Source organism: Telmatherina bonti (genome assembly GCF_933228915.1).
Source record: "Telmatherina bonti genome assembly, chromosome: 21".
NCBI lineage: Eukaryota > Metazoa > Chordata > Actinopteri > Atheriniformes > Telmatherinidae > Telmatherina > Telmatherina bonti.
The window spans coordinates 27157292-27171484 of NC_136630.1; the positions used below are offsets into that span (position 1 = coordinate 27157292).

The window sequence follows — 14193 nt, forward strand, 5'->3', positions numbered from 1 at the left end:
CTATCTTCCTTCTAAGCTGCTGAAAAAAAGTGAAGTAGTACGCATGTGTCCAGCTGGTGTTTCAAAATTATGATCAGAATAACGGTGAAACTGGTTCTTATTATTCAGTTTTTCATTTTACGACCGAAAAGATCAGACGACAGCCGCTGTCCAATCAGAACCCCTGAAATCTGCTGATCTAAAGCAGATTTAAGGACGAGTTTTCATTTAAAACTCAATTTGGAATTATTTTTTCTATGTAAACTCGTTGGAGAATACGTCAATTTGGTAATATTTAATTCCGAATGAAAAAAACATTCATTCATTCATTCATTTTCCGAACCGCTTATTCCAATTCAGGGTTGCGGGGAAGCTGGAGCCTATCCCAGCCGGCTTTGGGCGACAGGCAGGGTACACCCTGGACAGCTCGCCAGTCCATCGCAGGAAAAAAACATCATGTAATCAAATGATAGACATCAACAGAGATCAGTTCTGATCAGTCTTTTCTCCTTAACATTGCTCTTCCAGAGCTTTGTATTGACCTCATTTAAGTCTTGGCCATGACTAAAAATTCTTTTTTTTTTTTTTTTTTTTTTTTTTAAATCCTGATCCATAAAACCTTTGAACCGAAAGTTGCTGTTCTTGCTTTTTGTGACTTGCCATCACTCCTTCCTACCTCCAGTGATGCAGTTCATTCAACATTAATCAGCGTGTGACTTTAAAGTGACACTGCCAGACACAAAATATTTTCAGCCTGCCGTAAAACAGGCCGGGTGGCTTTTTAATTATACAGCTGCAGTGTAATGCGCTGCAGATAGCCGTCCTTCCACAAGTCCTCTGTAATCATTTATTGTAGTTTGTGAACGGAATAATAAGTTCTGCGCCTCGGCATCAACCTCCACACCTTCTCTTTTACACGATCATCTCAGTAAAGCAGAATATGCTGCGTAAAATGTTGCATTAAGCTGTAAAATGTTTGTGTTTCTGGTCAAAAACACACAGAGCTGAATCGATTTGTGTGTGTGTGTGTGTGTGTGTGTGTGTGTGTGTGTGTGTGTGTGTGTGTGTGTGTGTGTGTGTTAGGTGGTGCAGCTGGAGGAGCTGCTGGCCGTGCGGCACTCTGTGTTTGTGATTGGGAACGCTGGCACCGGGAAGAGCCAGGTGATGAGGTCGCTCCAGAGGACCTATCAGAGCTTGAAGCGGCGGCCCGTGTGGGCGGACCTCAACCCGAAGGCTGTGACCAATGACGAGCTGTTTGGGATCATCAATCCAGCGACCAGAGAGTGGAAAGATGGTGATAAACAAAGTCCTTCAGAGCAAGCGCTTGATGAGTACAAAGTGCTGAATGAAATATTCCACGCAGGTCTGTTCTCCAGCATCATGCGGGAACTGGCCAACATTAACCACGGCGGGCCCAAGTGGATTGTTCTGGACGGAGACATTGATCCCATGTGGATTGAGTCACTCAACACGGTTATGGACGATAACAAGGTGTGGGATAAAAAAACAAGTGTGAATGTGTTTGACAAGCATATGAACAGGAAGTGTGTTTTACTCATAACTGGTGCAGACGAGGAGGAAACTTCTCTGTGGGTGTATGACACTGGCTGTGACAGAATCAGGCTTAGACGGTAAAAACAGAAGCGAATGCTGGATCTTCTGTGCTGATGTGACGCCTGTGTGTGTTTGGTGGAACTGTGTCCGTTAGGTGCTGACTCTGGCCAGCAACGAGCGCATCCCCCTGAACCCAACCATGAGGCTGGTGTTTGAGATCAGCCACCTTCGTACCGCTACTCCTGCAACGGTGTCCAGAGCAGGTAGAGGAGCCCACACACACACACACACACACACTCCTTTTCTTCTCCTTATCATCACTCCCAAACGTGGAATGGTTTTTGACTTTATGTCCAGAAAGACTGAAATGGACATTTAGTTTTAGTCGAACCCTACAACAGATGTTTCATCTGTCCGACGTGAATCAGTCGGAGATCAGTCCCGACGTGAGCGACTCTTACGAATTCAGAAGGGTTTTTTCGTTTTTCTCATTAAGAACTTTTTGTCGTGATTGTAAATAATCTTTCAATTTCTAACAGAAATCTTTGCTGTCGCCATTTATTCCCTAAAACTCATCAGACCCATTTGCATTAGTTTTAATTCCATTTAAATCACAATAAAAACTCTTTCAAAAGATTAAAACTGGCCTTGTAAACAGCTAATTCTGAATGAAAATGACCATATTCTGATTTTCAATCTAATCAGAGATACTAATTCATCCCTGAGGGGAAATTCAAAGTTCAAGCCAGCTCGTCCAAGGTTTGACATACAGACATGTAACATTAATGACAAAAGAATAATACAGAACCAAGCTGAACTTAGGCCCCACAGCCAGTTTTACCGGCACCGCCTAATAACAGATAAGAACAGAGATACATTCGGATCATGAGGGGTCGAGGGAAAAAAGGTAATGTAACTCCGGGCTGTACCACGAGATGACGCAGTCCGAAGAGACAGAGAAAAAAAAACCTCATACACTTAAGCACAAACTCAGACAAAGACACACAAAGTCCAGGGAGGCAGTGAGTCATGTGGAAGGTGACGAGGGGTGGTGGAGGAGGAGGACAGAGCGTCTATGAACAACTCTTCTTCCGTTCTCAGGGGGGTTTGCCACTGGGAAGGCGAATCCAGATATGATTGTTGTTTGGGTTCCAGGCGAGGAAAACAATTTGCCCTCGGCCTTGAGTCCATAGCAGGTCTCAGGCTGGCAGCTCCAAAAAGCTGAATGGGGGGGGGGGGGGCGGGGGGGGGGGGGGGGGGGGGGGGGGGGGGTTCAATTTCCACCGATTCTAGCAGACATCTCCATGTTGTTGTCGATTCTGCGGACCAGCTCCGGGACCTCAGCCAAATGACTAGTATGGACCAGACTGGCATCCTGCTTACGGTCGAGTCCGGTCAACGCAAGAGTCTGTGCACTGCTAGTTCGGCACATACTGTTACAGAATTCAGGCAACCTGCCAGTTGTTGCCAGAATCTCACGGGTACATGCAGATTTAATAAGCTTTAAATCATTCCAGCTGTTCTGAGCATGCTCAGTCCCTTCTCCCGCCAGGACGATGGACATATTCCATGCTGGTAGAATCAAAATCACCTATGTTGTGCTCCGCTTGTAGCTGTAAGGAAAAGAAGCAGGATCGGCATTTTGTTTGTCTTCCGTTAAATGTAAATACGTCACGTTCTCCCCCTGGCCAATCAGAACCCTCACTTACCCTCAGATTCCTCAGTGGAACTGAATAAAGACGGTTAAATGTGTTTTCCATGTAAACCTCAAGTCAGAATGACTATATCCATGTAAATGCAAAGGAGAATATTTTAATTCTGGATTATTTCAGTCTGAATAAAAGATGTCATGTAAGCTTTGTCTGATCCAAACATGAGCAGAAACAACATCCAGCGCAGTAACCATGGCAATAAGTGTAGATATGCTTATTTTTATTTACTTTATAAAGGTAAAGGTAGCCCTGCGATGGACTGGCGAGCAGCCCAGGGTGTACCCTGCCTTTCGCCCAGACACTGCTGGGATAGGCTCCAGCTTCCCCGCAACCCTTCGTTGGATTAAGTGGTTAGGAAAATGAAGTAAAGAATGTATATTCCTTCAGATTTGTGATATTTTCTCCTGTTTTGCTTTAAACCAAATGTGAAATGTGTCCATATGCTGGATCTCCTGTCTCCCAGGGGTTAGCGCTTTGTTGCATTAGCGTGATGAGACCACATCTGAGGTAGTTGCGTGGAAGATCAAATGTTTTATTAACTTTTCACAGAAGTAAATAAAACATTTCGTCTTGCTTCTGTTCATTGAGCGGCAGGTTGCTTCATCTTTTAAGGAAATAAAAGAGCCAGTCAAATTAAAACTGCAAAAAACTTCATCCAGGTGTGTTTTTTCTTCAACAACTTCATGTCCTGCTTGCTCCTCCTCCCAGGAATTCTCTACATAAACCCAGCAGATCTCGGTTGGAGCCCACAGGTTTCCAGCTGGATTGACAGGAGAGAAGTCCAGTCCGAGCGGGCCAACCTGACCATACTGTTTGACAAATACCTCCCCTCGTGCCAGGACGCCCTCAGATGGAGGTAACGCAGTCGCTCAGCGCCAGCAAAGGAAGTGCTTGTTGTCGTGTTGTTGACGCAGGAGGTTCTGGGTGCGACATTAACAGGGAGGAACTGTGATAAGTGGGTGTTACCCAGCAGGGCAACCGGGACTGACTCAGAAGAACTGGATGTTATCCTGCATCCTCTGACACCTCCATCATCATCATCATCAGTGCAACAACAGGAAGCAGAGGAGGGAGGACTGCATTGTCCTCGCTGACACAGAAATCTTCCAGCAATGCGCCGCAATATCGCAGCTCATAAATCTGTCATCTGCTTCCACGGAAGTGATTCAGAACCTTGTGGTGGAAAGAAGCTGTTTGCTTTGATACATCTGCATACGACACATTCTGACCCCTCATTTCCTTCCCTGTGTTCAGGTTTAAGAAGATCATCCCCATCCCAGAGCAGAGTCTGGTCCAGATGCTGTGCTACCTGCTGGAGTGTCTCCTGACTCCAGAAAACACACCGCCAGACTGTGCCAAAGACCTTTATGAGCTCTATTTTGTCTTTGCCGTGGTCTGGGCCTTTGGGGGAGCCTTGTTCCAGGACCAGGTACTGCGTGGGCTTCTGGGCATGTGAGACGGTTACTAAGTGGTTGCATAAAGGGGGAGGGGGAAGAATAGGGCAGATTTTTTTGCCCTTTCTTTGCCTCATAACTCGTCTCTTGCACTTTCATTCCCCGAGCCCCGACGGCTCTTATGCAACACAACTTTGTGTCTCTATTTATGAAAAATCATTTCAGCGTTATTTCAGCTGAAGAAATGGAAAGGGTTTGTTCTAAAGAGAAAGAGGGAGAGATCTCCATCTGGAAATGAAGCGGACTGCATTCCCGCTCAGCAACTCACCGCCTGGCTGAATTTAAATCAGCAGGAGAGCCGCGGCGAGCTGTTGCTTAGCAATCCGGTTAGTGCTGTACAGTAAGCGCGTCCATCTAAGTTATGGGATAAAACTGCTTTCCCCTTGGTACAAATGTACTCCACTTTATTTTCCCATCACAGATGCATTTAAATGCTAAGTGGTTTTATTGACTGGAGAGTTGGTAGTGAATAGCAGAGACAGGTATGGAGGTGTTGGGAAGGAAGAGAGGAAGGCGAGGAACTGCCGGCCAGCAGGAGAGGAAGCCTCACACGGATGGATAGATGGTTCTGCCATCGCTCATTTTCTACCCCTCAGCTGCTGTAGCTCTATCTGTATGTCACCGTCATTTATCCGAGCTGTGGTTTGTGTTCACACCAGTGGAAATCACACAACCAAAGCTCCTGCATGGAGGAGGAAAAGTCATTTTATCATGCTGACTGAAGTCAGTGTCTCTGTGTGAGCGCAGCTGGTCGACTACAGAGCCGAGTTCAGCAAGTGGTGGGTCGGCGAGTTCAAAACCATCAAGTTCCCGTCCCACGGCACCGTCTTTGACTTCTACATCGACCCGGAAAGCAAGAAGTTTGAACCCTGGACCAAGATGGTGCCCAAGTTTGAGATGGATGCAGATACACCCCTTCAGGTATTTCCTGTCCTCCAGGTCATGCTGGTCCTGTCCATAAGATTCACAATCAGAATCACTTTATTTCACCAAGTCTGCCACACACACACACACACACACACACACTCACACACACACACACACACACACACACAGAACTGGACTGTTGCTGAATCCTTGCTCTCAGTGAGCTTTCAGTACAAAAGTTGTGGAATCAAGTAATTAAAGGCAAATAACAACAAATAAAATATGAAAACAGAATCAATACAAATATAAACATGGACTATTTCCAACAAATTACAGTGTTAGATATAGATTCAGGCCTGAAGAACTGGGAAGTTCTTCACAGTGCTCTCATTTTTTAAATTCCTGTCTTTCATTCATTTTATGAGCTGGAGGCTTATATTATGTAAAAATAAAAAATAAAAAAAACTTAAAATCATTTGAACTGTAGGCCCTGAATCTGTAATTTTCTTTTTTTTAATTGAGTTTGAAAATGAATAAACTTTTCAATGGAAATGGGTTTTTAAAAAAAAAAAAAAAAAAAAAAAAAAACAGGCTGTAGTATTTACCAGAGGTTGAAAAAGTAATAAAAAATTGTAAAAAGAAAAAAAAAAGTGTTTTTACTGTGCTTAAAATACGCGAACCCTGCCGCGTGCACAACCGCTCTCTCTCTCTCTCTCTCTCTCTCTCTCTCTCTCTCTCTCTCTCTCTCTCTCTCTCTATATATATATATATATGTATATATATATATATATATATATATATATGTATATATATATATATATATATATATATATATATATATATATATATATATATATATATATATATATATATATATATATATATACATACATATATGAATAATATGTGGAGTTTCCAGGTAGGAAATAAAGCAATAACAATAAATGTTTTTTTTCAGACACAATGAATGATTGAATGATCGTGATTAACTATCGTGATTACAATACTGATCAAAATAATTGTGATTATGGTTTTGGTCATAATCGTGCAGCCCTAGATCCACAATCCATGTCAGAGATCCAGGAGTACATCTGGAAGGTTGACCCAGTCGTGAACTGTCAAGTGAACGATTCAGGCAGCTGAAACCCTGCATGGAAAAGGAGGAAGATGTGGAACCACCATGGAAGCATAAACCCCCCCATGAAAGATCGGAGTCTTATCAGAGCCTTGAGATGACTGCTCTGAAAGGCAGCTCAGAGGTCAGGGTCTACAAACAGATAGGAATCCAGCTGCCGGCTGTGCAGCAAGGCCTCTGACACAGCGGCTTGTTACAACAGGGCGTTGGGACGCCACCCACATCAATACAGATGGTGCAAAATTCCTTTGAAAGGGACGGATCAATGCAAGTGGACAAACCTGGACAGAAGATGGCAACTTTGGAGAATCTAAAAGAAAATTCAGTCATTTCTCTGAAAGACATTCCTTCACACGGGGTTCCTTTGAAGAAAAGAAAGGAACTTGGACCCAACCAACCAGCGTTGTTGGTGTTTGACCCCAAATCCAAGAAAAATAACTGCACCCCCCTAAAACTTTTCATCACCAGCCGTCACCGCTCTGACATAAACTGGTGATGAAAAGCAAGATGGTGGATAAGCTGTAGACGAAGGCAGAGGAGGGGGATGTAGGGATCCTGAACAACAGAAGCAAAGGTATCGGGAGCTGAAGGAGGAGGCTGAAAAGGCGACAGTGGGAGCACTGTGGGCTGCCACCTGCAGACTGGGAGAGCGACTCCAACACATCACAGATGAACACCATCAGAGATCTGATGCAGAAGACGTCAGTCCCACAGCAGCTAAGCTACTGGGCACAACCCTCACGCTCCCAGTAGGCTCTGGACCTGAACAACTGCCCACACGAGGGTGAATGTGGAGATATTTTTCACATCTTTATGTCTGTTTGTAGGGAAACGGTCAACACAACAACTCCAGATGGGACAACGGATGCTAGTTAGCTTGATAGCTATGATCCAGCAAGCTATAATCTGTTGCTGTTGATGTTCACTAACGTGCACCGTTCCTATCAAATAATGTAATAAATGAAATGAAATGGTAGCTGAGCATGTCACGGTCAGGTTTAGCATAAGAAAAACATAAATAAATTATGGCAACTTTGTTCCTTTTCTCAGGGTGTTTAAATAATAGCTGAGTGAAGAACATGAGTTCTGTCAAATGCATCAACATTATTATATGACTCATTCTTTAGTGTTCAGCCTTGATCACCTTTTTTTTTTTTTTTTTTTGCTGCTATTACTACCACTGTACCCAAAGAGCACCTTGAAGATTTTTAACTCATCATGTCACGGTTTGGGCTTTTTTCTGTTTCCTGTTTTATTATATAGTTTTCCTTGTTTAGTTCCCTTGTGTCTCGTTTCCTGTGTCCACACCTCCGCCACTCCTTGACAGATCAACCAAACAGAAACACTCCTTTTTTTTGCTCTTGTTTTTTCCTTCCAAAACTTGTGTTTTCCTATAAAATAATTAATTAATGATTTAATTCATTCATTATCCTACCCACATAGTCCGATTCAGGGCCACGGGGAAGCTGGAGCCTATCCCAGCAGTCTTTGGGCGAAAGGCAGGGTACACCCTGGACAGCTCGCCGGTCCATCACAGCTATAAAATAATTATAAATCTAAATTTTTTATTAGACCTTTAAACAAAATCCATCTTTTGTTCAACAGATAATGATTTGCAGAATCATTTGAGGCAACCAGATTAAATCTCTTTAAAGTAACATTTGTGAACAAAGTCCAAAAATCTAAAATCTTGCATCCTGTCTCTTTTCTGAGCTCTTTCCAGCCAGTAAAAGTAAGTTTGATGCTGTCTCTTGTCTTATCTCTTCCTCCATCAATGTCTTCTATCAATTCTTCAATGAATTTGTCATGACATGCATCCAAAACGCCAGACAGTGTTGATGTCCAGTTGCTGGTGTGTGATGTGGTGCCGTAAAGCGCCAGGCTGGAGAAAAACAAATCTGACAAAACCCGGACGCTGCTGTGCAGCGACAGCTTGAAGAGTTCATTTAATCATCAAAATAAGTCCAAAGCATGGAGTTATAGGCCGAAAGCTTCTGCTTTCAGAGCCGTTGGGGCCTCGAGGACAGATTGCCAAAGTCTACGCAGCAGCTTTAGAAGAAATACCTCGAGTGTGTGTGTGTGTGTGATGCAGAGCTGTCAGACTCTTTTGTTTTCATATCCATAAAAGACTAATTTATTAGACAGTAAAAGATTTCTGTTGTCTCTCCTTGCAGGCATGCCTGGTCCACACCACAGAGACCATACGGGTCCGTTACTTCATGGACCGCCTCCTGGAGCGCCGCAGGCCTGTGATGCTGGTCGGGAACGCCGGCACTGGGAAGTCCGTTCTGGTCGGGGACAAGCTGGGATCACTTGACCCTGAGAAATACCTGGTCAAAAATGTCCCCTTTAACTATTACACCTCGTCGGCTATGCTTCAAGGTAGGGGAACGGCGGCTGGACGTCCCGCCACTGGTCCCAGTCGACGCGCTTCTTCTTCCTGCTAATGTCCACACAGAGACGTTTCTCACTACAGTTTTACACGACCAGAATCAGTCTGCATGAATCCCCAGGCACTTAAACGGGCTGATCTTAAATCAGGCTAATTGTAATTACAAAGCCCTCTGAAATTAATCCACTAAGCTTTAAAATAAATGTGATTAGACTAAAATAGACGGCCAAGCCATGTAGAGAGATGGCTGATGATTTTCTGTTTAGCTACCCTAACCTCGGTCACTGTAAAACACCAATAAAAGAGCAATAAAAGTCTCTTCTTCTACACAGGAATGTCTCCGGCTGTGCCGTCGCCTGCCTCAGTGGTTCCCAAGCAATTTTGCTTGTAAAGCCGTAATATGAAAAATGTCCACCTGTGACACCGTGAGCATGCATCTGCGCGCTGAGTAGCCGAGCCGAAGTGATCGATGTCTTCTACACTGTTTCCTGCGTGTGAATAATATTTAAAGACATTAGAGGCAAAAGAAAAATGCGTTTAGCGTCCTTGTGTTTAAATCAAGTGACCGAACATCCTCAGCTCTGAAGCGCTTCATAAATGCAGCCCCCCCACCCCCTTTTCCTGCTCATCCTCATCACTCCGTCACTCATCTCCCACACAGCTGTGCTGGAAAAGCCCCTGGAGAAGAAAGCGGGCCGCAACTACGGACCTCCAGGCAGCAAAAAACTCATCTACTTCATAGATGACATGAATATGCCCGAGGTGGACGCATATGGCACGGTCCAGCCTCACACACTCATACGCCAACACATGGACTACAGCCACTGGTGAGAACGTGTTGCTTAAAGGTGGAGTATGTAAGATTTTCAATATTTTCAAAATAAATTAACTAAAAAAAATAACAACAATCATAATTAGTTTTTTAAACATGATGGTTCCAGTCTGTCCATATTTGATGCGTTATTAAATTACAAGTTAAATTAATGACAAAGACCCTTCTTAAATGTTTTCTGACCAGTAAAAAAAAAGTACTTGTTTTCCACCAGTAGGGGGAGTATAAGCCCATTTATTGCAGAGCGGCTCTGAGCTACAGCTCACAAGTGATTCCTGCCCTCATTGGAGCTGGCAAGGAGGAGGGGTGAGGGGTCAGTTTTGCTCATTGCTGCCAACCTGTGGTGGTTTGTGGAGGTAGCAGTTTTGTGGTTTTGCTCACGACCTGGTGTTTGCCACCTGGTGGTGGAAAGAATCGCCTTGAAATCTTACATTCTCTGCCTTTAAACCCGAGCTAGAATCATCCTGATCTGAGATTTCATACTTCAGTGTGTTACGATGGAAAAGTTTTATTTAGATGATTAGAAGAGCAGCTGGTCCACCGGGAACACCTTCCGTTTAGCATGCGCTGGGATTCCCGCCTCAGTGTCAGCATGCCAGGACTTTCATGAGTGTCAGAAGCCAGAGGTGGAAGCTGGGTTGTGTGATTTTCTCCGTTTAAAAAGGATTTTGTTGCTCATCTGTCTGACACTGTGAGGCCATTCTGAACATGGTTCCAGTGCGTCAGACAGCGGCCGACTGGCTTAGACACGGTCAGCACATTAGAGATATGCCAGGAGGATTTCAGGTATGAAATTGAGAGGGAGAAGGATGCTGCTGAGGTACGCCAGCTTAAGTGGGAGCTGAGGCGTCCATATCAGCAGAAGCTCAGGGAAGGAGTCTGTGTGTGAGCCGGGGCAATGTGGGGGTGTTTTGCTTGTTAAATATGTATTTTTTCTCTTCCTGTGCTTGTGTGTGTTCTGCAGGTACGATCGTAATAAGCTGCTTCTGAAAGAAATACACAACGTTCAGTATGTGTCCTGCATGAACCCCACTGCCGGCAGCTTCACCGTTAATCCACGTCTCCAGGTAAAAACACACTCAGACCAGATAGTCTCCCTGCAGCTCGAACATCTCAACCAGTCTGAGCTTCCCCGTTTCTTTTTTACACAGACAATTAAAATGAATGGTTAAACTAGAAACAGCTATGATTGAAATAATAGCAACAGTGAATGCCCATTTATTGAACTATGCTGAATGATGGAAATGAAATTGCATAAGTATAAGAAATTAATAAAATAAGCACAACTGACATTTTTTTCTAATTGCCCCACATCCAGATTGAAGCCACGAACTTTTGTATTGAAGCATACTTACTTACTGACTACACCACCAGTACCCTCAGTCGCACCTTGGAAAAAGCATTAAAATTTTTTCCACTTGGGATGGGAATACCTTTTTTTTTCCCACTTCCAGCAGGGTGTAATCAGCGGGATTGCAAAAACATGTGCAAGGTTGAACTGAACTCCAGTAAAGATGTGACAGACTTTGTTCAATGTGAAAAACTTTTTTTTTAATGTGTTTAAGATTTATCAAAGTGTTGAAATGTTGCAGGGAGCATTGTTACAACAAATCCTTCATATTTAACTGGGACATTTGCAAATAAATGTCTTTGCTCCTTTAAGTGTGCAGCTGAGACCCATAGCTCACATTGAGCAGCCTGCAGAACTGCATGCCATCACACAAACAGCCGACAAGCGACAATGGAGCTATATGTTAAATGCTGCATTTGAACCCGTGCCTTGTATGTGTACCTGTGTTCCGGTGCAAAAAATTGACCAATCGCCGAGCTGAGTTCGGTTTTGTCCAATCACTAGAAATTATTTGCAAATTTGGCAAAAATATGAATAACTTGAAAAGTTTACATGTTAGAAAGACCAAAGGTCACAGCACACATCTCCTGAATGAGCTGAACAGTTTGATATTTGAATGGTTGAAGTGAGGCAAAAGGTGTCGGAGGAGGAGCGTGCCAAACATTTTGCAGGAAAGACAGTGGGAGATGGGAAACTAATGAACCGGACTCTGCAAAGTGGTGCAGAGCTCTGAAACCCTGTTGAAGCAGCTTTCAGCTCATTAAGCAAAAACCGACCAATCGCTGTGCTGAATTTTTGCAAGGCCCAAGTCGCATTTGGTTGGAAGGACTTTCATCCAATCACAAGGCTGAATTATTTTTTTTACAAAATGCTAAATATCTCAAAAACTACAAAGATTTAAAAGAACAAAAGGTGGTTCGGTCCTTGAAGGCTGCTGTCCTGCAGGTTTTCCTGCTTCCTTTTCAGTCAGGTATGTCTGAGCAGGGATGCATGGAAGACCTATAAGATTGCGACCATTGAGAAGCAGAAATGCACAGCAGTGACTTGCTGGGCAGGTGTGATGCTAATGTGAGCTGCTGTTGGTTGCAGAGGCGACGGTCTTAGTGAATTACTTTCAGATAAGAACTTTAGTTCCTTTTCGCAGGCATAGAAAGCAACAACGCACGCTGATGGCCTCTTTTAATTTGTCTGTTCACTGGTGTGGCTATTCATGCACAGCTAATTAGATTTTGACAAAACTTTGTGTAAAAATGAATGTCCTGCTCCTCACTGTATCATAGCTCTGCGCTGAGAAAATAGCTGTGGTCTCCCTGAGGGTGGAAGCTAATTAATTTCTCATTCATATCACAGACAGAACTGATCTGGTGTTTGAGAGAAAAAAAAGTCACTTTCTACAATTGTTCATGTGGCTTTTTTGTCTCAGTAGTTTTGAGGATCATGATGGATAAAATGAGTGAGATCTGAGTGTTTAGTGGGATTTTCAGACACAAACATCTCTAGTGTTTACAGAGAAGGTCTGAAGAAGAGAAAATATCCAGTTAACATCAATGGACAGACTGGTTGGAGGTGATGGAAAGACAACAGGAAGTCCAGTAAGAACTGGTTCCAACCAACATATGCAGAACATCATCTCTGAACACACAACACGTCCAGCCTGGAAGCAGATGGTCTCCAGCAGCAGAAGACCACAGCGGGTTCCCTCCTGTCAGTAAGAACAGGAAACTGAGGCTACAATTCACACAGACTCACCAGAACTGGACAATAGAAGATGGAGAAACGTTGCTGGTCTGATGAGTCTCCAGTTCAGCTCCACATTCACATGGTAGGATCAGAATCTGCTGGAAACATCATGACAACATGGATCCATCCTGCCGTCAGGATCAAGGCTTCAGGCTGCTGCTGGTGTGATGGTGGGGGGAGGTTTTCTGGTCCCACTTTGGTCCCCTTAGTACCAACATGACCTGGTTTAACCTCCACAGCCTACCTGAGTCCTGCTGCTGACCATGTCCATCCCTTTCTGAGCACAGTGGAGCATCTTCTGATGGAAACTTCCAGCAGGATGATGCACCATGTCACAAAGCTCACATCATCTCCAGCTGCTTTCTTCATCATGATGATGAGTTCACTGTCCTCCAACGGCCTCCACAGTCACCAGATCTCAGTCCAACAGAGCAGCTTTGGGATGTGGTGGAACGGGAGATTCTCATCATGATGTGCAGCAACTGTGTGATGCTTCATGTCAACATGGAGGAAATCTCTGAGGAACGTTTCTCTGAGGGTTCCAACCTGGTAGTAGACAATGGACCTGATGACGTGGGCCGTTAAATGGTAGTAAAGTTTATTAATTCAGTATTTTTGTACTGTAGAAAAGTTTAATTTGAAGTAAAGCTGCATCTCTGGTGTGATTAGAAGTGGATGGTGTAAAAAGTCTATCATTCTTTTTTAGTCGTTCTCAGGCTGAGTTTAGCGTCACATTTTCAGATTCAGACGCGTCGCCTGACAGTCAGCAGTTTGCTTTGTTTCTTCCTTCCGTCTACATGATGCTCATCATGATGCTCATCGAGGCAAGTTTGCTTCGTTCAGAAGGGAAATGTTTGCTTTGTGGACAGGCAGAACGCCAAGCATGCAGTCATGTTGCCTGCTGCCAACCTGCATCAGACAGCCTGACGGGGAGCTCGGGCTAAAAGAAAATTCATCAGCCCCTCCCTTCTCACATACTCAGACACACACTCATACACACACCCAACCAGCATCAATTCAAACTCTTGTTTTAATCATCACGCACGCACCTACCGAGTTATAAAGTGCTGAAAGAAGAAAGAAATCCTTTAATTTCTCCTCCATGATGATCATCTCAGGCTCCGTCTCTCTTCCGTTCCTCTTCCATACACTTTGTCTGACATCATCCTGCATGCAG

The 14193-nt window shown here is 44.0% G+C and overlaps 1 protein-coding gene across 1 annotated transcript in view; it reads left to right on the forward strand.

The window, feature by feature from the left end:
* The window catches only part of dnah9 (dynein, axonemal, heavy chain 9), a gene marked incomplete at both ends in the record, with an annotated part of 232712 nt that overhangs the window by 100229 nt on the left and 118290 nt on the right, over positions 1–14193 (forward strand). Inside the window, 8 exons of the mRNA XM_079260636.1 lie at positions 1063–1470; positions 1688–1796; positions 3954–4101; positions 4500–4674; positions 5447–5620; positions 8876–9083; positions 9755–9920; positions 10890–10992. Of these exons, the coding sequence (XP_079116762.1) occupies positions 1063–1470; positions 1688–1796; positions 3954–4101; positions 4500–4674; positions 5447–5620; positions 8876–9083; positions 9755–9920; positions 10890–10992 (1491 nt within the window). The remainder of the gene's footprint in view (positions 1–1062; positions 1471–1687; positions 1797–3953; positions 4102–4499; positions 4675–5446; positions 5621–8875; positions 9084–9754; positions 9921–10889; positions 10993–14193) is intronic.